The 25498-nt window shown below is 41.1% G+C and overlaps 1 protein-coding gene across 2 annotated transcripts; it reads right to left on the bottom strand.

Annotated features, from left to right (window-relative positions):
- Nucleotides 1-461: 461 nt before the first annotated feature.
- On the bottom strand, nucleotides 462-17455 carry cad (carbamoyl-phosphate synthetase 2, aspartate transcarbamylase, and dihydroorotase). Of its 2 annotated transcripts, none has more exons than XM_026340970.1 (44): nucleotides 17012-17455; nucleotides 16139-16278; nucleotides 15890-16019; nucleotides 15590-15732; nucleotides 15346-15487; nucleotides 14604-14775; nucleotides 13548-13733; nucleotides 13325-13434; nucleotides 12572-12714; nucleotides 11894-12025; nucleotides 11553-11786; nucleotides 11240-11461; nucleotides 10953-11141; nucleotides 10748-10872; nucleotides 10526-10659; nucleotides 10241-10353; nucleotides 9800-9964; nucleotides 9631-9716; nucleotides 9246-9492; nucleotides 8913-9011; nucleotides 8395-8619; nucleotides 8071-8253; nucleotides 7729-7947; nucleotides 7360-7527; nucleotides 7073-7255; nucleotides 6704-6808; nucleotides 6375-6623; nucleotides 6148-6229; nucleotides 5846-6012; nucleotides 5580-5744; nucleotides 5298-5429; nucleotides 5018-5219; nucleotides 4750-4940; nucleotides 4497-4637; nucleotides 4284-4391; nucleotides 4024-4165; nucleotides 3267-3460; nucleotides 3102-3176; nucleotides 2807-3019; nucleotides 2559-2684; nucleotides 2277-2432; nucleotides 2015-2116; nucleotides 1710-1804; nucleotides 462-1365 (listed from the first exon to the last, which is right to left on the bottom strand). In XM_026340970.1, the coding sequence occupies exons 1-44, from the start codon at nucleotides 17091-17093 to the stop codon at nucleotides 1266-1268; spliced, it is 6717 nt and encodes a 2238-aa protein (XP_026196755.1). In that variant the 5' UTR covers nucleotides 17094-17455; the 3' UTR covers nucleotides 462-1265. The 2 variants fall into 2 exon arrangements, with proteins under 2 accessions (XP_026196755.1, XP_026196756.1); XM_026340971.1 differs by having other exon boundaries at nucleotides 4302-4391.
- Between the last annotated feature and the right edge of the window lie 8043 nt (nucleotides 17456-25498).

The following is a 25498-nucleotide window of genomic DNA, read 5'->3' as shown; positions in this document are numbered from 1 at the left end:
TAATACATTTGCAGAGTCATCCAAACACCTTTTTGAATTAGATGTAAATTACATTTTTCAGATAGTTCTTGAAAGCACCGTTCATCAACATCACGTTTTTTGTTCTCACCTGGAATCTGATCGAATTATTACCAAATCAGCATTTTGGTAATAATTCAAGTAAACAGAGAACTACAATTTAGTTATTTAGATTCAGGCCCAGTTAGATGGTCAACACAACGACTGCAACTTGGATTAAGTTGAATTTAATCATACAGCAGATCACTTACAGTTTTTCAGTTCAGTATTTTCCCCAAAATATTTAATGACATTTCCTTACACCATAGAAATAATATGAGATTAATTTAAATCTCAGATCCACATCTTTACTGAAAACAGTATTTCACATTTTGTGCATTACTCACACTACTGAATACGTTAGCAGCCTTTGAGTGATGACATAAATAAAAATGTCAACTACGGAAAGGGAAAAATGGGTTTTTATTTATTTCTCCACACAATACACAGTATTTCACCAATATTTACTGAGACAAACTTCCATGTTCATTAAAATAAAATAGCTACAGCAAAAGAAACCACCAACAGTTACAACAATAACCCTAAACCTTCAAAGACCATGCTTGAGATCATTTGTGCGCTTCCATTCTCACTCATGTCTACAAATTTAAGAAAAGCAACTACTATGAAAACAAAGTATACAAATTAATTATTAGAATAAAAAGAATTGGTCAAAACAGAAAAAAAAAAAACGCACTACAAACAAAGTCGGTGCACAAAGTTGATTTTAATTATCAAAGTAGGGGGCGGTTTTTCTTTTCTCACTTTCAACATCTAACCTGGTCACAGACCAGCACAAATTCGTCTTAGCAGCTTCAACTTTTACCATAAAATTTAAAATCACGCCATAGTGCCATCAACAGCGTGATTCCAGTGTCCAGGAAGCATTCCCTGGCTTCACTATTTGGCTCACTAACGCATAACACTGACAGTATGCTAACCATAACAAACAGATTCCTGTTGATCCCAAAAACATTTGCCTTGTGTAATGGAAATTGTGTTTTAAGCCATATACATATTTGGGTGTAATGCAATTTAGTAATCTTATAATTGACAAATGGGTGAAAAAACAAGTATTGGAAAATACTGCAGCACAAAATCTACTAACACACCTGGAAATGGGCTGTGGATTGGGTTATTTCAGGTAAAGGTACTCCGTCTTGCACTTATTGCCCTGTATAGGTTCCCCACCTCTGCCGCACATGTATTTATCTCCCCAGTACGGTGGCCAGCAGGGCCATACGGATGTACATGCCGTTCTCTGCCTGACGGAAATATGCAGCTCTTGGGTCTGTGTCCACCTCCACACTGGAGGAAAAAGAGAATGAAATGGAGAGTTTCAGTTCATCAGAACTAGCAGGATTAAAGCATTACTACTACTAATACACTACAGTGAATAAAACAAATAGTAAGGCCTAATACGCTGTTGGTTGTCTATGCCCGACCAGAACAGAGCCAGGCGTGCTGAAGCATGGACTCTGAAGTTGACCTGTGGCATCTCCATATTCCTTAATTTCTGATGCATTCAAGTGCTCATGAGGAGTGTAGGGTGAAAAGATGAACCAAAATGTATGGTATGGTTTGAACCCACTACTGATAATTAATCCTCAAACTGATGTACTGAGCAGACAACAGGTGAAAATAAACCTTACCTGATCTCATTCACTCTGGGCATCGGATGCATCACTACCATCTTCTTTTTGGCTACAGTCATGATGTGAGGAGTCAGGATGAACTGACCAAAACACTGAGAGAAAAAACAGCAGAGACACAGCTGAGTGAATCAGGGCTTTGTAAAAGCAGCTCGGTTCTACTGTACATTCAGAAAACACGCTGCAAATATTTTTAACCAAGTTTTTACAAGACTATATTTGGATTCTTAGATTTCACATGACGATGTGTAATCTAAAACACCTCAAACCAACGGCAGCTGACGAAATGAGAAATGTTGACTTACGGCCTTGTACTCCTCCTCAGATGCAAACCTCTCCTTCTGGATCCTCGTCATGTAGAGGACGTCGGTATCAGGTAAAGCTTCCTCTATACTGTCGAACTCCTCCTGCAAACAGTTCAACACACTTGTTTACTCTCAGTTCTACTCGTACCAGTGTCAAAGTCTTCAGAATTTTTAATGGTCAAAATGTTTCAACTTTACTGAAACAGATTATTTTGTGCTCAACATTTGTTATCACGCTGCATATTTCTTAACATGTTCCCACCTGTTTGATGCCCTTCGATGCCACGAAGTTGATAATCTCTGTTGGCATGTGGAGGTTCTTTGGAGCCACGTAACGCAGGGTGATGCGGTACTGAGTCAGCAGTTTGGCGAGCGAGTGAACCGTGCGGCCATGTTTCAGATCTCCGACCATAGTTATCTGAAAAAACAAACAAACAAACAAACAAATGAAACACAAGCTTTGTCCAAGTGTAAGCCGTCTTAGGAGTTGCAAAAAACTATTTATATCTAAAATAATCTTTTTTTTTTGGTCACGGGCCCTCACCGTCATGCCGTTAACTGTCCCCAGCTCCTCTCGGATGGTGAAGACGTCCAGCAGAGCCTGGGTTGGATGTTCCCCCACCCCATCCCCAGCATTGATCACCGGCTTACGGCAATGACGAGATGCACTCTGAATACAACAGAGAGAGATAAGTTCCATTAAACCAAAAAAGCATATTGTTAGACAAATATAATAAAATAATAATAAATAAAAAACATTTACAGAGCAGCCACAACGAGCCTGAAACCCACCTCTACAGCTCCGGGTGTTGGGTGTCGGAGCACAAGAACGTCGGCGTAGCAGCTCATGGTCTGAACTGAGTCGGCCAGCGATTCTCCTTTTTGTGTGGACGAGGTGGATTCACTGAAGTGGACGACCGAGCCGCCTAGACGCTGCATCGCTGCTGCAAAGGAGCTGCTGGTGCGAGTGCTGACCTCGTAGAACATAGATGCCATCACCTTACCCTGGACAAAAAAATAAAAATGTATTTATTTGTTGAGTATTTTAAATTTCACACCATACAAACAGCTTTTTAAAATCCTCTACCTTCAGGGTTTCCAGGCTTCGCTCCTTTTGAACCAGCAAACGCAAATTGTGGGCAACATTGAAAAGGTGCGACATCTGAAATAAAGAGAAAATACACCAGCGATAAACATAGTACATACTTGACTTTTATTTAAAAAAATGAATACCACTCTGCCCCGTGTGTACCTGCTCTTTGCTGAACTGCCTGACAGACAGGATGTGCTGGCCGATCAGCGGGTGCAGTAAAGGAGACGTCTGGAAGTGGGACAACTGTCCAACAGGAACCTGACCTGGTCCAGACTGAGGGGACAGGAGCCTGGACAGAGGAGGAGGGTGGCTGTAACTGTCACCAGCTCCAGAGGCGGGAAACATGATCATGTCTACAGAGGGAACAGGGACACACCAATTATTTCTTATGTTACCAATGTGTATTACCAGTCTTTCAGATTAATTTTGATAAGATAAGACAACTGTGGTGGACAAAACTATAGCATGAGTAATTTAGGGAAGGAGCTTCATCTGCACAAGAAGTATATTGAAAGTAAAATATACAGAATTAGCAGCTTCCTGTTGTAATAACTCCACATACAGTTGCAAGAAAAAGTATGTGAACCCTTTGGGATTACGTGGAGTGTTGCATGAATTGGTCATAAAATGTGCTCCGATCTTCATCTAACCACCCTGCACTGTGAATGTTTACATGTTATGCTCAATAAAAACATGAAAACATATAATGTTTGTGTACTATTATTTTCAGCAGACTGTGTTTTTGTATTGTTGTGAGTTAGATGAAGATCGGAGCACATTTTATGACCAATTCATGCAAAACTCCACGTAATCCCAAATGGGTTCACATACTTTGTCTTGCAACTGAACATCAAATGTAGTTTGCTAATTAATATGAAACAGAGATTCAAAGCTGATGATATAACAGTTGTGGTACCTGGTGGTAGTCCAGGATCAGAGGAGCGGTGGAGACGAGGTGGCAGCAGGAAGCGAGTCTCTACTGCACCGCGACGAGGGCTGGGTGCTCGAGTCCGGATTGCACCTTCGCGGGGAGGAGTGGAGCGAGTGTGTTCTGGAGTCTGACACACAGAAAATACAGTAAATACACAATCTCAGAATAAATTCACACATTTATGCAACATATAAAATATAAAATAAGGATTTTAGACTAGTAAATGATAGCTGTTATATTATTACTTTATTCATTTTCAATACCCTGGGGCTTCCTTTAACAGAGTCAGCGGGTTGTGATGGAGCAGTGGTCCATGTCTTCACATCTTCACCATAACCTGGAGGAACCAACACCTGAGTGAGATAAAGAGGGAGCCAGTTATTGTAAGACAACCAGCTAAATAGTGCAGCAATACAATTATAAACACAAAATATATCAATTCTTGTGTGATTGCTGACCTGGCCATCGATGTAAGCCACCTCTCCTCGCAGAACCACTCGGCGGACTTTACCCTTCACCTTCATGCCCTGGAAAGGTGTCCACTTGGACTTGGTAAACTGCATGGCCTGAGGAATCACCCACTCGTGCTCCAAGTCCACCTGAAATCAAACAGGTGCTTAGTTGACAAAAATCTGACTTTTCATAAAGGAGTAGCTGATGTTTAAATTGAACATTAAATCAATGTTTAATTCACTTTGCATGAGTGCGTACCTCCACATAGGTGTTCTCCTGGACGGGCAGGTTGAAGATCTTGAGCGGGTTGTCATAAAGACGTCTGATAATATCATCCAGAGTCAGACGTCCCTCACTGACGGCTGTCAACAGCAGTGGCAGCATCGTCTCGAGGCCGGGGTAACCAGGTGGAGGACGCTCACTGTTCTTCTCCTCTACAGAGTGGGGAGCTGAAAACACATAAATAATGTTCAGTGCTGAGACAGAACTGGTTTCAGAGACTGAAGCACAGTGTGAGGTTACTGACCGTGGTCTGTGGCAAAGCAGTCAATGATGTCCAGGTTTTCCCAGAGGGCCTCCATGTCCTCACGGGTTCCCAGCATGGGTCGGACCTGCGCTCGCCCACTGCCGATACCTGCCACATTGTCTTCACTGAGAAACAGGTGATGAGGTGCCACCTCGCACGTCACCTGGACACCCTTCTGCTTAGCTGCACGGATGATCAGGATCTGATAAAGAGAAGGTAAGAAATTTGAATCCTTGCAGAGTATTGCAGCATTATAAGGACAGACTTGAAAGTGCTTCACCTCCTCCTTCTTGGCCACATGGCAGATGTGGACTGGCCGCTGGTAAAGCTGAGCCACCATCAGGATCGCAGCCACTGTCTGCTTCTCAGCGTGAGCCACGATGGGCATGTTCTTGGGCCATTTCTCAAAGTGCTTTTAACAGACGTAGGAGGTTTGGTTAGTGCACAGAGTTAAGGAAATGCTATCCAATTCAAAAGTCACACATTAATTTATTTTAAATGTATGTATCATTTTATAATATCTATTGTTCAAAGTTTAAATTAATTATTAGTGACCAGATACCTCCATCCAAAGTGAGACGTTGTCCATCTTGAGGGTGGAGTATGTGTCGTTCAGGTACATCTTAAGGCCGGCGGCCTGGCTAGCGATGGACGGCAGAACAGCAGCATTGTCTGAAGCAGCACCCACGTAGAGTGCGTAGTCACAGCGGCAGCCTGCTTTGGCCAGCTGAAGACAACGATAAGGGATTTGTGTTGTTTTCTGTTGCTCACATCAGTTAAATGTGTTTTAAGTTTATTAACAGGACTAAACACACACAAAGAGTGTACCTTCTGCACCAGAGCCAGAGAACCAGGATCAGTGATGGCAGGGGAGGTGTTGGGCATCGCACACACCATCGTCACTCCTCCAGCCAGAGCAGCGGCCGTACCAGAAGAGAAGTCCTCTTTATGAAGGGCACCGGGCTCCCGCAGGTGAACATGGACATCAATCAGACCTGGGAAATTATTATTATTTTTATTATTTTATCTGCTAGCAACAGACAAAGGATGAGAGGCTGTTATATCACCTACAATGTGTCAGAAAAGTGCAACATGCCAGTCAGCTAAGAGTTGCTGGCTCAGTGACTCACCAGGCAGACGGACCAGCGTCTGGGATGTCATGCTGTCGATGTGCGTTTTCACCGGTGGAGTCCTGCCGATCTGACGAAGAGCCTGCAACACATCAATTCATTTTACTCCCGTTACTTAAAAGATTTTAAAAAATCTGACGTAAGTGAGTCATTGTGTCTCTTTCTATTTTGGGGCAAATGTCCTGGAAGCACCGGGACAGCAGTTACACTACTGCTACAAAATTTACCTGAACAAAGAGCTTGGTGCATTTGATATCGATGATGAGTGGGACAGAGTAGTCGATGGCCATACGTCTCGTCCTGTAGCCTTTGGTAACGAAGGAAGAGAGCCTGCGACCGCCGCTGTTCCTCATGGAGAGGTTGATGACCAGGTCAAAATGGTTTTCTTCCAGGTAGTTCATGATGCTGCGCTGCTTCTCTTTAGTGGGACAATCGCTGTCGTCATCCTCCTCAAATGGCCAATCGACCGCTGTCACCTGGAGAGGACGTGTCAGTCAGCTCAGTTCTAACTAATATAATGCATCAATATGCTGGACTGACATGTTAAAAGAATCACCTTCACACCGTGCTCTGTGTAGAAATCAGCAGTACCCAGACTGGCGTAAAGGTCATAACCCAGAGACTCTAGTGCCTGCACAGTGGGCAGCAGCTCACTCTTGTTCTGTGAACACACACACACACACACACACACACACACACACACACACACACACACACACACACACACACACACACACACACACACACACACACACACACACACACACACACACACACACACACACACACACACACACACACAGAGTAAATTATCAAATTTTATGAGTAAAGCAATAGAAATGCAATGATAACCAACTCCCCAGTCCCTATAGCTTCTGTGCGTCCCAGTGTATTATAGAGTGTTGATTTTAAATCCTGCTGGTACCTTATAGCTGCCGATGGAGAGCAGGATGTTCTTTTTAGGGATCTTAAAGCCTGTGGAGAGCATGGCTTTGAGGTAAGCCTCGTATCGGTTCTCCCCGAAACAGGCCACCTCTCCAGTGCTAGTCATCTCCACTCCGAGCACCACATCAGCTCCAGCCAGTCGGGAGAATGAAAACTGGGGAACCTGAGTACATGTGATGTATGGTTATGAGCACTTCATATGCACACTGAGGTGCTTTCTCAGATTTAGAGATTCACATCTTTCAGTACAGCCGTTGGCTCAGTTACCTTGACTCCCACAATCCCTTTTCCTCTCATTAGGCCCACAGTCTCCACTTCCTCCCCCATAATAGCCTGAGTGGCCAGGGCCACAAGGTCCACACCCAGTGTCTTGGATACGAAGGGGAAGGAGCGGGAAACTCGAACGTTGCACTCGATCACCTTCAGCTGGTCGTCCTGTTACAGAAGTTATGTTTTACTGAAGTTCAAATCACTGTGGTCCACCTCAACATACAAATTCAAACTGTTGTCATATTACAGTATTAACAACAATTGCAAACACGCCCTGCGGTATCATGATATAACTTTAAGGGGTTCCTGCTAATCCTATATGACTTATTCAAGCTAACCTGGAAGACTGTGCATATTGATTCTCACCTTGGCGATCAGCTGCAGGTTGAAGGGTCCAGTGACCTGCAGCTCCTGTCCAATGGCGTGAACAATTATCTTGATCCTCTCTATGGTCTTCTGATTGAGGTCCTGAGGCGGCGTCACTAAGGTGGCATCACCAGAGTGAACGCCGGCGTTTTCCACGTGTTCAGACACTGCGATGGCTATCACTGATCCGTCACATGCCACTGCGTCCACGTCTATCTCCTGACAAACAGGAAAATGTGGCAGACACATTTAATTCTTTCCACTGTCAACAATAGACTGATTTTATAAAGCTGATGAGAGTCATTTATGAATTAAGTGACTCTGTTGAACTTTTTTTCTAACCTTGGCTTCCTGTATGAACTTGGAGATGACGACAGGGTGCTCTTTGGACACAGCTACGGCATTACTGAGGTATTTCTCGAGATCACGGTCACTGTAGGCGACGTTCATGGCTGCTCCGCTGAGAACATATGAAGGACGAACGAGAGCGGGATATCCCACTGTCTCACAAAACTTCACAGCAGACTGGGGAAGAATAAGGAAAACAGAGTCATCTGATGGGCCACAAAGGTGCTTGTAAGTGTTCTTTGAAGCACCTGTATGTGATCAGAGAGAGTCACATCTTTTTATTATGAGCACAATCTCTAAGAAATTTAAGTGTTTCACCTCAGTGTCAGAAAGCTCCTTCCACTGCGGCTGACTGATGCCGATGGTGTCCAGCATTCTTGAGAACTTGAACCTGTTTTCTGCAGAATCGATGAACTCAGGTGAAGTTCCCAAGATGCGACACTGCTGACGGTGCAGCGACATGGCGATGTTGTTGGGCAGCTGGCCTCCCATGGACAGGATCACTCCCTCTGGATTCTCTCTTTCGTAGATATCCATCACCATCTGGAACACAGCTCAATTATCACCCACAATCTACCCAAGGTGTCCTGTTATAAATTTCCTAATTTTACTTTTTGCAAGTCAACATCAACATTTTTAAAATGACTTCAGCTTCATGTTTATGAAATACAGCTTATTGTCATTTTACCCCACAGGACATAGTGACTGCACCATTCTAGTACTTCTACTCTCATAGCTTTTTATAATTAGGGTCTAAAATATAAAACTTAAGTTTTTCATCTGGTGTAAAATCTTAAAAGGGAACATTCAGCATAGCTGCAGCAGAAAACACATACCTCAAAGGAGATCTCATCGAAGTAGAGGCGGTCACACATGTCGTAGTCTGTACTGACAGTCTCAGGATTGTAGTTCACCATGATGGTTTTAAAACCCCTCTGAAACAAACATGACAGATTTAATTTAAGTAAAGTTTAGTTCACATCCATATTGTCATATCATTTTAAATCAATTTTTTCTCAAGTAAAACTTTCTAAAGTTGCACAAAATTACTTAATATACTAATGTTTCTACGGCTATTTTAGTAAGTAATGATTTACATTCCCCAGTTTAACTTTTAGTAAAGAAAACATTTCTTAATGATTGAAACAGTGTTTTCCAGCAGGACTTACCTTCCTGAGTTCGGTGATACATCCGACGGCACACCAATCAAACTCCACGCTGCTGCCGATACGATAGACACCGGAGCCGATCACCATGACATGCGGCTCTTCGAAGCTCAGGTCGTTTTCTGTGCCATGGTAGGTCAGGTACAGGTAGTTCGTGTGGGCGGGCCATTCAGCCGCCACTGTATCGATTTGCTTCACCACAGGTAGGATGGACCAATCGTGACGCAGCTTTCTCACTACCAGCTCAGTGCTGTTGGAGGAAAAAACAGACAAATTTCACACCATAATACACTCTGCATTTTCTTACAGTGTTCTACTATTAACTATTAATACTACGTTAAAGTTTTTTTTACATGTTTTCAGGTCTTTATCGACTTTTCCCACCCACCTCTGAACAGCCAGTGCGATCTGCTTGTCTGAAAATCCCAGCTGCTTGGCTTTTCGCAAGACCTCTGGAGGCATGGAGCTCTCATCCTGTTGGAAAGGTTGATAAGATGAGGCACTGAGAAGCAAAGTGCCGTTTGTTTTACATGTCTGCTGTCCGTTATAAACCTTACCTGGTTGTACTTCTCCATCAGCTTTTCGTGGTCAGCGATGTTCTTCATCTTGTGCAGGAACCAGCGGTCGATCTTGGTGAGCTCATAGAGTTGGTCCACCGTGTAGCCGGCTCTAAACGCTGCAGCCAACACAAAGATGCGCTTGTCGGTAGGAGTCTGCAGTTCCTGGACAGCAGAAAGAGGAAGAATGAGATATGCTGATTAAGATACGCATGTAAAACATTAACACGTATACAGCAAGGCTTTTATTTTGAAATGAATCAACAGAAGACGTCATTTATCTGCGGACAATCAGTGGCCTATCAACACCATCTGCTGGCCAAATTGAAAAACTACAACAGTTTTTCACCGACATCAATCTTGTGACTTCTATCTCAGGGAAAGTTTAGTTCAGCTTAGTAAGAGCAAACCAAAAAAATCAAAAACGTTTTTTCTTTCTACCTTTTCAGAGAGGGGTTTCATGGTGTGGTCAAAGCCAACGCAGTTCTCATCCACCATCCTCAGAGCTTTCTGGAAGGCTTCCTCAAAGCTCCGACCAATAGCCATCACCTCACCTGGCGAGAGAAGTATTCAAACACTGAGTAACAGACCAGATCCTGTTCATACTGTTGGGTTATTCACTGCTCACATCTGTGCAATGCACGAATACGTTAGATTTCCACCTTACTTTTGATCATTAATTAGGTCAAAACACGCTGAGAATAAAGACTTTTATAAAATTCCTACCAACACTCTTCATCGAGCTTCCGATCTTGGTGGAGACCCTGAGGAACTTGCTGAGATCCCAGCGAGGCACCTTCACCACGCAGTAATCTAAACTAGGCTCAAAGTTGGCTGTTGTTGAGTTGGTGACAGAATTCCTACATAACAAATAAATGTTAGTGAGTTTTCAGGGGTTTAAATAAAATCCACATGAGAAAAGTTGAAGTTTGATGCAGAGAGACGTACTTGAGTTGTGGCAACGGGATCCCCAGTCCCAGTTTAGCTGCTATGTAGGCCAGAGGATAACCTGTCGCCTTACTGGCCAGAGCTGAACTCCGTGAAAGACGGGCGTTCACCTCGATGATGTAGTACTGCAACAGCATCATATACACTGGTTATAACAGTCGCTCTTGTGTCGTACACTTTTAAAAAACATCAAGCAAATCTTTACCTGTTCAGACTCGGGGTTTAGAGCATACTGGATGTTACACTCTCCCACGATGCCAAGATGTCTGATGACTTTGATGGCCGTGTTCCTCAGCATGTAGTATTCGCGGTCGTTAAGTGTCTGACTGGGAGCCACCACGATGGATTCTCCAGTATGGATGCCCAGAGGGTCGATATTCTCCATGTTACACACCTAATGAAGAATAAATAAAGTCACATATCAAATCTAATGATACAGCTCTGTATAAACAGAAAGCTGCATCCATCAGACTGAATATCTTCTTTACTTACAGTGACACAGTTATCGTAGGCGTCCCGAACCACCTCGTACTCGATCTCCTTCCAGCCTTTCAGGGATTTGTCCACCAGTACCTGGGAGGTGTGTGCGAAGGCTGACGTCACCAGAGAGGTTAGCTCCTCTTTGTTGTTGGCAAAACCGGAGCCCAGACCACCGAGAGCAAAAGCTGAACGAACCAGAACGGGGTAGCCGAGACGCTCCGCAGCTGCCACAGCCTGGGAAGATGTAAGTGAACGTATTCAGACATGAGAAATTGATGGACGTTATGTTTTGAGGAACTAGATTCTGGACTTCTTACTCCCTCACCTGCTCAACAGACAGTGCTGCTTCACTGGGAGCAACATGTTCATTGATCTCTTCCATTTTCTCCACAAAAATCTTCCTGTCTTCTGTCATCTCAATGGAGGCCACTGGTGTTCCCAGAACCTTTACTTTATACTTCTCCAGGATGCCCTGCTTGGTCAGCTCTACGCCGCAGTTCAGAGCAGTCTGACCCCCAAACGTCAGCAGGACGCCGTCTGGACGTTCATTTTTTATTACCTGTGCCAGTAAAGAAGGGAAGACATGCAGCATTTGTACCACACGACAACAGAAATCCGTCAGCACATAATGTCAGTAACAGCGTTTAAAACAGACACAACTCATACCTGAGTGACGTACTCCGCTGTGATTGGCAGGAAGTAGACTTTGTCTGCTAGCCCTTTGGAGGTCTGGACAGTGGCAATGTTTGGGTTGATCAGCACAGTCTGGATATTCTCTTCCTTCAAAGCCTTGATAGCCTGAAAAACAGCAAATGAGATAAATTATATCAACTGAACTGTCTTTTCTGCAGAACTTTCACAGCATTAATGTTTACTGACTGACTGACTGACGTGTGGGCAGACTAATTTTAAATTGCAAATAGACACAATGATCCCTATTGTTAAATACTGCACTCAGGATGACCGCCTTTGATGTAGGAGACTGGGGTTTGAATCCCAGTTCCAGTAGGGGTTTTTAGGCAAAACCTCCTTACGCTTACCCTGCCTACCCTTGTAAGTCGCTTTGGATAAAAGCGTCTGCTAAATGACTAAATGTAGTCATGTAGTCACTTGCAAAATGCAGGTGACTACATGACTTGATTAAAAACAAGATAAGACATTTGCATAACAGCTAAAATCCAAAAGAAGTTTACTGCAGGGAATCAGGTTTGTCTACTTTACTTCTACGGTTTCTAATTACTTTAAGTGACTTTGTCTATTAAATGACAGTTATAAATCCATTTCCTGTCAGCAGGCTATTTAAGTGTGTGAAAACCTGAATACTGCACCACATCTTTTACAGACCTGAGAGCCAGAGTAGTCAAACTCTCCAGCCTGGCCGATGGACAGTCCTCCAGAGCCCAGGATGAGGACTTTCCTGGGTCTGAAAACTTCTTCGGGCTTCAGGGACTCTGGGAAGGTGAGGTGGTCCATAAGACGCTGCTTCACTGGTGGGGGGGAAACAGAGAAGTTATCAGTGCTACTCAGAAATGTATTGTATTACTGAAAAGTAGAAAAGAAAACTGAAATGACAAATGTGTTACAGAGCGGAACAACATACGTTTTTATTTTGTAAAAAAAGCCTGAAGGTAATCAAAGTACAGTGGCAAGAAAAAGTATGTGAACCTTTGAGAATTTCATGATTTTCTGCATTAATCTGTCATAAAATGTGATCTGATCCTAAAATCTAGTCCTAGTCAAGAGTATTAACGGATATAATGTGCCTAAAATACTAACACAAAAGAAATTCTGACCTTAATGTCTTTATTGATGATATTAAATGCTGTTCCCTTTTTATGCCAGATGTAGTGCTGTGTGTTCTTTTCAAATAGTTCAAGATAGTTTCATCCATAGTTTTGTACATTTTGCCAATACTGTTGTGGAATGTTCTTTTTAGTGCTGCCATAGACACCCTGCTCGTTCAGTGTTTTACATACTGTAGACTTATAACCACAGATGTTAGTGGGTTCTAATGAAACCTTCATATTCACATACTTTTTCTTGCAACTGTATGGTTAAGTGAAACAAACAAAAAAAAATTACAGAAATGATTGTTACCAGATTTTGTTGTGTTGCCTCCTTTTTGTTCTTTCACTGTGTCAATGAACACATCGAACAGGCTTACCAGATCTGTGGGACCGGCCATGTGCTCTGGGTGGAACTGAACACTGGAGAAAACACGTCAAACAAGATTTAATCACATTTCTTCATGAAGGAGGCATCCGGCCAACAGAACTCTGGATTTTATTATCACATCATCCAGTGCTGCTAATCACATTACCTGAACAGTGGCTGTGTGTTGTGTACGATGCCTTCACTGGTGTGGTCATTGGCGTTGGTAAAGAGGACGTCCCAGTCCCTCGGCAGAGTCTTAGGGTCGACAGCGAAGCCGTGGTTCTGACTGGTGATGAAGCAGCGATCTGTTCCCTTGTGGATGCACGGCTGGTTGTGACCACGGTTGCCGTATCTGAAATAGAGGATCAAATCACTGAGTTTATAAACTGCAGCTTAGAGAAACAGCATTTTTCTCAAAATAATTTATCTTTTAGCTTTACTTTTGCATTAACCTGACATATTGTAGATGTTATCTTCATGCATTTTGCTTTGTATATTATTACAACTAGTACTGGATATGAACACTGTTGCTGCAGGTTTTACTGCAATGATTCACATAGAAAACAATAAAAAGAGGAATTCATTTAAAACTCAGATCTGCAAACTAAAATTTTAAAAGCAGGTGTTAATCCAGAATGCAAGTGAACTATCTGATTTGAATTTCGCTGCCATCCCACAACAACTTAGTCTGTTTAGATGCCAACAACATTCCTGCTGAGTAATGTGAGCACTCTGACCTTCACACAGAGGCTGATATGGCTGCCATCAGAGGAGTCTCAGCAGGGTAAAACAACACAAAACCAAAACTCACCAACCCCACAGATGTGGAGCTGCAGAGATGCACAGTGAGGAGTGGGGAGACACAGTCTTACATGCTGGACTGTTTGTTTAGTCTTTTTATAACAAGGCCAACACTCCACAGCTCTTCCAGTAGAGGCCAGACTGCTGAGAACAGCAGAAATCTGGATTTCACATCACAACTCTCCCAAAGAACGTGTGTGGGTGTGAATGTCTGTGTTTCCACAGGCCCGTCGGGACACTGACAGAGCTCCAGACATGAGTACATGCCGGTGGTTTGCTCTAAATTAAATCAAACCTGACACTTTGCTCACTTCAAGGCATTTTCTATCAATAGGTCAATCACTAACCAATCAATGCACTGATAGCTGCAGCACTGTTTAAGAACTTTCCCCAAAGATTGTAGAAGATTTGTGGTACTGACTTCATCTTGTAAGTCTTTGCGCCAATGACCAAGGAGAGCAGCTGGTGTCCGAGGCAGATGCCGAAAATGGGCTTCGGATGATCCACGCAGACCACCTTCCTCACATTGTTGATTGTGGCCTGACAGAGTTGAGGATCACCGGGACCGTTACTGATGAACAAACCATCATAGTCTGGAAATAAGAGGAAAAAACAGAGTTACCACTGAAAAAAGACTGTTGACATACACCAAAGCCCTCTGGTCAAGGGTTTGCCACTCTGAGCTTTTGATTCTGCTGACAGTGAGTCAGTTTCCCTCCATTAACCAATGGACTCTGGCAGTAGGAGGTTCAGCCATTAAGGTTTCAAACCCCAGCTTCTCAGATCCAAGTGTGTTGGAGCAGAAGCCCAACTGTAAAGGCCGACTTAAATCTATGGCTATAATCCGACTCAGATGTAAAGCACATGGTGCTGCCAGATTCTGGTGTCTTCAACATTTCCTAAAATATTTTAATAAACCTTTCTGCACTTTTACATATTTGAGCGTTTAACAGGACTTCACCGGTGTATTTCAGTCTACTGTAGTGAAAACAACAAAACAAATGGAGAGTCACCTTCCTTCTTTGAGGTTCTGGAAAACTACTAAGTGAACACTAACTGAGACTGCGGCTGCTATTTGCTGATATCATCTCTGACGTCTTGCTGAATGTCATAAACTGGCAGTGGATCTAACTCATCAGTAATAACAGACGTGTGTTACCGACCTGCGCTGTCCAGTGGGTGGTCCCAGGGAACAACAGTAACTTTGGCTCCTCTCTCAGCCAGGCAGCGGATCTGGTTGTATTTGATGCCACAGTCCACCACTGTAATTCGCAGACTTCCACTGGGGTTGAACACTTTGGGTTCCTGGAGGGAAAACAAAAACAGGTAATCCACCATTGACATGTGGCGTCTACTTAATGTGGAATAAGAGCCGTTTTGTCTCCTCATGAAATTATGCGTCTGTACCTTCAACGAGACCTCCTGGACCAGGTTTCTCTTGTCGGGGTCATCAAAGGGAATGCTCTCCTCAGGGGTCCCATCCACAACCAGCTTCCCCAACATGGTGCCCTTCTCTCGGATCTTTTTGGTCAGGCAGCGGGTGTCAATGCCTGGAATAAAGGAAAAGACACAATAACCATCAATTACTTGTTCCAATTTATCTTTGAAATGATATGTTCAGTCAAAAGATCTCTATTGTGCACTGATTATATTCTTATTTCCTATTTAAAGATGTGGAATAAACCTTTTAAATGGACATGATCTGACCTTGTATTCCAGGAACACCTTGCTCTTTGAGCCACTGGTCCAGTGACTTGACTGAACTCCAGTGACTGGGATTCTCCGACAGTTCTCCAATAATCAGAGCTGCAGCGTGGATCTTTGATGACTCAAACCACTGAGCAGCAAAACAAGAATGCAAACACATCACTACGTCATGTTGGTTTGAACTGTACAATACCTGTATTTAGCCGTCTAGACGAAACGACAGGCTTTATAGTCTAAACGACTTCTCACCCTGCTCAGTCCAAATTTCCCCTCCTCATCCTTTGGTACACCATAGTTTCCAACCAGAGGGTAGGTGAGGGTCAGCAGCTGGCAGTGGTACGAGGGATCGGTGAGAGCCTCGGGGTAGCCCACCATGCCGGTCTGAAATACTGAACACAAAAGATTCATCAGTGCATCGTGTGTTATTGTTTATTAGTTACAGTATAAGTGTATATATTTACATTACAACACAGTCATCCTCTGTACTGTTGTTATTATTACATTACATCCTATCTGCTGCTGATTCTATATTAAAACTTGGGGGGGTTCTGTTGTATATTTTGTTTCGCCAAACTACGCAGAAAATCTAATCAATTTAAAGAGGTCTTGCTCATCGGTGCAATCACGAGATTAGCTGAGTAAAGTTTGGCTTTTTTTCTAATGTCAATACGGTTTAATCTTTAATTCGGCACAGTGAGCCGAGTCGGTTGCGTCATAATTCAGTTCAGTCTCTTTGGCTTTTTTGCTTTTCTTGCTGTGTAATTCGTTTATAGCAGGAAGACATGTGGCACTAAAACCCCCGGTGCTTGATGACGACAAGCTTGACACAGGATGTCAAACGTCATGTGCCGAATCTCCCCGAAGCTGACGGAGGTTTGAATGGAGTTCGGTGACACGTTATAATGAAGCGGGGTCATCGGGTTTGGCGCTTCGCACAACTCCGATCCATCAGCATCGTACACATGATGGCGCACGATGTTAAAACCTCTAGAGGAAATAAAATCCACTCAAGAAAGTGTAAAACCAGAGTGTGCCCACCTACGCAGGTGGCTTTTTGCATGACGCAGCTAGCAGCTACCGCGACATGAAGTTGTAAGTTAGCTAATACTTGGAGAGACTTACCAACTTCGCCTGATACGGACACATTCGCCCCGAAAAGGCGGCCTCTAAACGTCGTCCCGTCCTCTAAAACCAAGGTTGCCATCTCGGACACGTAGTTTCAGACAGCTAATGCTAAGCACGGGTACCGGAGAGCTGCTGGATGCTGCGCAGAGATGATGAGCCCCGGACTCCACGTGAAACTCACGCCGCGCCAGGAAGCGCAGGATGCGGATGAAAATGACCAAAAACCACCGATTAACAACCGAGCTGAGCGCCGGACGCAGAGCTGCCAGCCTCCTAAAGGGTCCGCGGTCAGTGGGAGAGCAGGAAAAACCAAAAAAGCGACTTTAGCTCGGTAATTTGCTGGTTAGTCGGACGGGACGACCCAGGCAAAGTGTTCCACACGCGCCGGCGGCTGTGTGGAAGTCGGCCCGACGCCCGGGCCCGGAAGTTTGACACGGGGAGGACCGGCACTTCCGACACAAAATAAAAGCCCCGCAAGCTGTTAGTCCGCCGTGCACATGATTAATAAAAACATCAGATCCAAGTTTAAAATGCTGCTAAAGTAGAAATGAGTTAAATAAAATCAAATAGAATAAGTAAACACTCACACTACTACATTTTATGTCTCTGTGGTTGTTTTTAACTTCTATTTTATCCTTTTATATCTGCTTTTGTGCTTTTATGTGTTTCCTTTGGTCGTTTTTTAATAGTTTGTGATCATTCATGTGTGGTTTTGGTTGTTTTCTTTCTTTCTTGTTGTCGTTCTGAGATCTATTTGTTTCTCTTCAAGGTCGTTTTCATATTTTAAATGAGCTCTGTGACTTTCAAACTAGAAATGTTACCCTCTATGCTGTTTAGATGATCCTGTGTATTAAATTGAAGTATCATGTAGAACAAGTATCAATTGAATGATTTCACATACTGCTCTATTTTATATTATTAATCAGATTGTGGACTAGTAACTATGATTATCAAATTTATATGGTGAAATAAAAGTACAGTTACATGTATTTGAAGAAAATGTAAATGCTCACGTAAAGTAGAGCAAAGTAACTTAAGTAAATTTACTTTCCACTACTACTAAAACCTTTGTCATCACTGTCAACTTTAAATGACCATCATGACCTCATGCACTTTAATTAATAGAAGAGAAACAATCTTCTTGTTTGGAGAAATAAAATCAGAATCACAGCTGTAAACAATATTATTATGATGCACAAACACATGTCAGAGTGGATTATTGTTGTATCGTCAGGGTCAGCTAGTTTTAAAATAGCGTCTGATAAAAACAAAGACATAGAAGGAAAAGAATGCAGACAATGAATGATTTAAAGAGTTATATTGAAAGTTGTTGTAAAGCTGTAACTTCTTAGAGGAATATCAGTACAGTCCCAGGTTAGTTTGGTGTTTAGTGATGGCAGCAACTACATGACTTCAACCAGGAGAGGGCAGCACAGGTGATGATGAGGGAGGAAGCAGCAGAGAGGAGGATGTTGAGGTATCACTGAATCACTGAGGACAGAAACACTCCACAGCATTTAATCAGGATTAATGACTCTGACTTTTATATTTTTACTTTTGCATCTTAGAGACTTTCAGATCTATGAAAAGATCAAACCTTCAGACCTCTGCTGCTGCATTTCCTACTTTTTTCAGCCTCTCACTGTATGTTGTGTGTTTGTTTTTACCATAATTAAGTACAGTTATAAAGTAGTTTCTTCTTCTTAAAGTGTTTCTTATGCTTCTTATTTTACTCTCATTCTCAGAAACAGGTCTTGGATAAAATAAAATGTCTTCATGTTGCACCATGGTCAAAAAAAGTGTCACAGCTAATTTTACACGTTGAACTGTGGTTTCAGTTGTTTAAGTGTGACTCCACATCATCTTTGGGTCATGTTGTTTATTTCCAAACCTTCCCCCTGATGCTACTGTTCTCATACAGTGGCAAGAAAAAGTATGTGAATCCTTTGGGATTACGTGTAGGGAGTTTTGCATGAATTGGTCATAAAATGTGCTCCGATCTTCATCTAACTCACAACAATACAAAAACACAGTCTGCTGAAAATAATATTACACAAACATTATATGTTTTCATGTTTTTATTGAACGTAACATGTAAACATTCACAGTGCAGGGTGGAAAAAGTAAAAAAGTGGAAAAACTCCACGTAATCCAAAAGGGGCCCATACTTTTTCTTGCCACTGTACATGTTTCAGTACAAAGTGAAACTGCATCAACTATATGTTGGTCGGGTTCGATCTTTTCTCATGCTACAGTATCCCATGATGATGCTTCCTACTGAATGTCTCCATACAGACTCTAAAGGTACCCTTGGCCTCGTCACTGAGCCTCATTTAGTGTCTCAATAGCAATGCTTGAAGTCCATCTTAGCATCTGTACTGAGAGTAGGAAGCTTCTTTACGCGACACTGTGAGATGAATTCAGGTTTTGAAATTTATACGTGTAGAAATGTTGTTTGATGTTTGGAAATTTATTGACTGAGTCTTGGAGAACTCACCACTCCGAGGAATAGAATTAACATTTGTTTGTTTTACGTTTACCTTAATAAAGTACAAGTACACAGGCTGCTGTTTGTCGCCTCTGTTGCTGTGAGTATGTGTGATGTTTGTGTGGTCGTCAATAAGCCGGTATGAAACCCACATTCAAACAATCAGTTCTCAGAACTACAACAAGTCTCAGACCACTAACATATCAGCTCTACTTGTTTACCTGCTGCTACAGTATCATGTACTGTGACATTAACACAGATAGAAAAACATTTCTGAGAACTGTGAGGACTCACTTCTCAGAAAATTAAAAATATCACCATGTTGCACGTTGGACATCAAGAGACGAGCAGTTTGACTTCTCACCTCGGTGGTCTGATAGCTCATAAATTATAACTAGTTAACTATAAAAGCATGCAGACAGAGTACATTAACACTAAGTAAAATGGAATAGGAATTGTATTTTGTATTAATCAATGCTTATTAGCGTGATGAACCTCAATAGAAAATAGTGTTCAGAGTACTCAACCATTAATTTTAGATGTACTTCTCAGAAAAAATATCTTAATCAACCAAATTATTTAAAGTGAATAATATACTACCTGTATTTCATTTGTAAAAGTTGGTCTAACTACTTTCAAGAACCTGTTTATTCTAAGTTATATTTAATCTGTTTCACTTGTTATAACTAAAAAAACATTAACTTAACACTCAACATAACACTAGACTTCATAAACATCCGCACCAAAAGCCAGTAGAGGCAAGTGCAAGTGGAGACAAAGGGTTAGTGTCGGTTGTCTTGGCTTTTAAACTACATGGGGTAGGTGAGATGCTAATACTTGCTTCTAAGTCTTTTCAACAGGCTTGGCACAGTTTTGTGCATTGTTATCACTAACATGTCTAGTAGCACCATTCTTTGTTGCTCGCTGATTGTTTAAGTTTACTTCCCTGGTTTCTTTACTCAGCAATTAACACTAACATTATGAAAACTAGAAATAAAAACATATCGCTGATAACCAGACAAATGTGACCAGACAAGAGGATGTTGTCTGACAAAAATCTTCAACAGCAATTCTGATATATGTGACTGAGTAAATTTACTAATTTATTTAAGTTCGATTTTAGAGTGTTGTTGTGACTCTGATAGTTAATGAGACTGAATTTTAAAGGCTGATCTATTGTAGTGTTCTACTTTACATCAGATCATTTGACCAGCAGCAACTTCTTATTTAAACTTTCCTATTGTTTGAAGAGTCTTTAAGAATTTCACAGATCAAATTCAGATGCTCTTAATCTATTTCAAAGAACATTGACAAAACAGAGAGGAAACTAAAGAGACACTGGGAGGTAGTAACATCTCCCTCATCATGTTCATCCTGTTTAAGAAGCAGCAGCTCAGAGACTCAGAGACAGTCGAGAGTGAGAACAAGAGACAAATGAGAGAGAGAAGAACGATGGCTGAACTCAAACGGATTCAAATGATTTTATTTCTGATCCTGATTCTTCAGTTTTCAGGTGAGCAAACATGGAAATATCTAAATAATACAGGTTCAACTACTAATGCTGTTTAAAGTATTTTATTCACTAATCTTCATTCATCAAAACTAAAATCAACAAATATCTTATTTGTTATTTGTGTTTAAACTAACTCACTAACTTTTATATATATTTATTTATTTTGCCTCTTCTCATCAACAGTAACTGGACAATATACCTACTTGACTGTCAGAGATAGAAGCGACGTCACTTTACCTTGTGGAAATGTGACAGATGATCAGGATACCTGCCTTCCTACCTGGATGTTCAAAGGTTCAGAGCAAACAACGACAGTAGAGCTGGTTAAACATGGGAAGATTGAACAGTCTCAGTCTAAATCAGACAGACTGAGTGTTACAGAGAAATGTTCTCTGGTTATAAAGAAGGTCACAGCTGAAGATGTTGGTCGTTACACCTGCAGACAACAAAGTGGGGTCTCTGTGGTTGAACTGTCTGTTGTTAGCAGTGAGTATTTCCATCATATACACACATATTTTCATCCTAATGTTTTTATTATCAACCATTAAGGCAGAATTCAAACAGAACATTTAAAATAGTTTTTGTGGAATAATAGCTATACCTCAGCGCCAGAGCAAGCCGTGAGATAGAGACATTATGTTTTCTGGTCATGCACTTGTCTCTTCATCCCACTTTTGTGAACAAAATATCTCAAAATAGCTTGAAAACATTTCTTCTTCAGACTTTTAATGAAAGTTCCAAGGAAGAGACAGTAAAATAAAACTTGCAATGATGCAGTGACGAATGGACGATGATATGGAAAAATAAAAAATAAAAAATAAAATATATATAAAAATATATAAATAAAATAAAAAGAAGTCTGTTGGTTGAACAAAAATCCAACTGAGGCAATTTAAAATACTAACACCCAGTTACAGCTACACAAAATGATTATTAAGGAACATTATTATTATTAATTATGTACAAAATTTATTGCAGCAGAAGGAACTTGCAACTGCAATAAAATAAAAGTCTGTGGTTTGTGTTATTACATGTTGTGTTATGAACATGTACACTGATATAGTACCAGTAATAGTAGTACAGAGTGTATTCAGAAAACATAAATTTATTTCTCTGACTCTATAAAAAATGTGATAATTATAATTGTATTGAAAGAAAATAATATAATAATAATTATAATAACTATCAAGTTAGTAAAGGTCTTAACAAGAACATGTTCACGAACGAGCTGCAGTAAAAATATAATAAAATTGAACTTAAATCTTTTCGACCTCAGTGCTGGTTAAATCATTTACTGTACATTACAGGTATATTGCAGATGTCATACCTAAATATAAAATAGGTGATTAGTGTGATATTTATATTTACATGTAGTCATTCAACAGGAGTTATGAAGCAGCAGGTGGTGTCGAAGTCACAGAGAAGACGTTCAAGGCAAAGTGCCACGAGAAGCAGTGTTTCATTTTGAGGAGACATTTTATTTTTGTTTGTTTTCTGTTTTAGTATTTTAACCATCATAATGAAGGTGCCTGCTGAACTTGCTAAATCAAACCAAACAATAATATAATATCTTCACAACATTCAAACTTGGAGGGTTGAAGACTAGAGAATAGAGTTCTCATGTGACCTGGGGTCAGAGAGCTTGAGGAACACAGATTTGTTTGTGTGTTTTATTTTTATGTTTGCAGAAAATATGAAATAATATAATCACACATAATAAAGATGTTAATTCTATTACTGTTGTCTCTCTCACAGTATCTGAACATAAAGACGGTGAGACGGTGACATTAAGCTGCTTTGTGTGGACGTATGGAAAATGTAGACACACAGTGAAGTGGTTGTATCAGGCTGAAGAGGTGGATAAAGGTAACAGAGACTTGGAGACTCTACAGTCTGGCTGCAAAGCTGCTGTTCATTTTCTGGGCTCTCACTTTATTTACTCCTCAAGGTTTAAATCATTCAAGTGTAAAGTGACTGATTTAAACACAGGAGTAGTTCAGCAGTTTCACTTCAGCCCTCCGTCCTCAGAAGAGAAAACAGGTGAGAAGACGATGAACTGTTAAAGACTAAAACCACCTTCGACTGCAGCAGCTGATCAACATCAGGTGTTTTCTAACTGAAAACGTTTGTTGATTTGTGCAGGTGAGGACACAGAACCAGGAAAAACTAGATCAACACGAACACCTGAAATCAAAAAAGCAGCTACGACCACCACAGGAATCAGAGCTGCTTCAACAAACCTGAAAGGTAGTGAGATTATCTCAGGTTTAAAATGAACATTGGAACATTTAGAGACTAATTCATTTCATTTTAGTGTCTCTCACTCTGTCTTGGTTGTGGGTGGAGACTCAGTGTGTTCACACGTTTGAGTCTCACAACTTGCTGTGGTTCATGTTTCCATCCACAAGATCAGCTTGGCTCACAAAGACGACCGCTTTCAAGATAAACTAAGATAAACAAGATACTAATAGACATGAGAACAACATGAGAAGAAGAACTTAACCTAAAGTTTTTGTTTCTAACTTTATTATCTTTGTACATAACATCAGTCACACTGTGATGTTTTAGTTTAGTCACATGCAAAACTCTAGGTCTCAAAGTGTCCAATTTACATACAGTATATATATATATACACTGTATATGTACACACACACATATATATATATATATATATCATAATGCCGGTAAAACAGTTGATGTGTCTAAAACAGGTAAAAACAGGACGGAGTCGGCAAACAACGATATTCCAAAAGGTAACTGAATGTCTGAATTATCAGTTTCTCATGTGTTGGAGGACAAACTCACCTTTTCAATCTGTGTTGACTCAAACATAATTTTTGTTCCCATTATGTTTAAAGTTTCATCACATTGATTTGGTCTGATGCTTTCACTGATGTTTTCCTCTTTCCAGTTCAATGGTGGTGGTTCTTCGTTGTAGTTGTGGGATTAATTGCACTGGTATCAACTGTAGCTGTCATAAGATGTAAGAGAAGAAGAGGTGAGACTGTTTAGTCAGGAATCTCTTTTAGATAATAACAGTTTGAACAACCTGGAATTTAGTTTTTAAAGCAACAACAAACTTTCTTATCTTAACAGGAATGAAAACACAGACGAGTTCAAATACTGTGAGTTTAAAATTCAAAAGTTTGTATTATTGTAAAATTAGACAGCAAAACAGTATTTGTGGAAGTCGAGAGTCCACATGTTACTGAGCATCATGATGTTGTCTTCTCTCTGTAGACTGATCCTGAAGATGGAGTTTCCTACGCCTCCATCAGCTACACCAGGAAGACCAACAGTAAAGCTCAGGTAAACTGTCTGAACTTCTTTGTTTTCATCTAGCGCCACCTTCAGACCAACATGTCAACTTCATACACAGGATATCTTTACTTCCATTATGCGTGATGCTTTTTCCTCACAGGTTCAGAAGAACTATGAAGATGATGCAGTGATCTACAGCACTGTGAAAGGTTCTTCCTCTTCTTCCTCTCGGGCGTCGACTGATCCCACCACCAACAAACCAAAGAAATAACAAACCACAGTAAAGTTACATCTCATCATTACATTTATTTTACACAATTGACTACATGTAGTTAGTAAAAGACAAATCAGTTTTATATTCCTGTGTCTGTTTTAACAGAATTCTCTCATGTTGTTTTATATGTTCAATCTGTTTGTCGGAGAACATTTGAAAGTTTATACTGATGCTCTTTTTATACAAGTGTATAATTAAACAGATCATATGTTGAAGTTCTTGTCTGTGAACAGTTTACTATGCAAAATGCTCAAACCATGATAAAGATATTAAGGTTTGTCACAAATACAGAAAACTTAAATGTAATCGATAAACATTTGCTGAACAGAGTGTGATCGGTCACAGATTTCTGTTCTGTTAGTAGGACAGATTTGCAGAGGGAGGGGGGGGGCAGCCTAGAGATCTGCAGCTTGGTTCTCGATGCTGGAGACTGGAGTTTGGTGTTAGCAGCTGTGGGATGTTGATGAACTGACGTCTGTGAGACACGACTTCAAACAGGAGAGGGCAGCACAGATTAATGTGAGGGAGGTTTGAAGACAGAGAGTGGAGTGGTTGACGTGTGACGCAGCAGTGAGGAGGACGTTGACTCCACTGTCCTGGATGATTATTTGTCTCGATAAGCCTGAAACTGATTTTAAGAACAAATTTAGTTATTAATAACACTAAATTTAGTTGAAACTTTATTTCTCATGATTAAAACACATTAAAAACACTTTTGTCTGTTGTCAGATTAAAGGAAGAACAAAACCACACTGCTGCAAATAATCTCAAATAAACATCTGAGGTTTTAACTTCCTCAGTTTTGTTCTTCTTTTAGGGCCTAAGGCTAAATGTGATGTCACACATTTTAGTAACACAACACATCTGCACAGTTTTCTTCCTTCTCTGTCTTGTCTGATCAATCTTAATAACCTTTGGTGGTAATGTGACCTTTAATTTAGCACCATC

Source organism: Anabas testudineus, chromosome 24 (genome assembly GCF_900324465.2).
Source record: "Anabas testudineus chromosome 24, fAnaTes1.2, whole genome shotgun sequence".
Classification (NCBI taxonomy): Eukaryota; Metazoa; Chordata; class Actinopteri; order Anabantiformes; family Anabantidae; genus Anabas; species Anabas testudineus.
The sequence above is the reverse complement of the archived record's forward strand: the minus strand, read 5'-3'. Positions and strand labels throughout refer to the sequence as shown.

Coding starts and splice junctions, on each gene's coding strand:
- cad (XM_026340970.1), bottom strand. CDS start 17,093: ATGGCAACCTTGGTTTTAGAGGACGGGACGACGTTTAGAGGCCGCCTT. Junction 9,965..10,240: donor TGAAACCCCTCTCTGAAAAG/GTAGAAAGAAAA, acceptor TCTGCTGTCCAG/GAACTGCAGACTCCTACCGA. Junction 4,166..4,283: donor GGGTATTGAAAATGAATAAA/GTAATAATATAA, acceptor TCTGTGTGTCAG/ACTCCAGAACACACTCGCTC.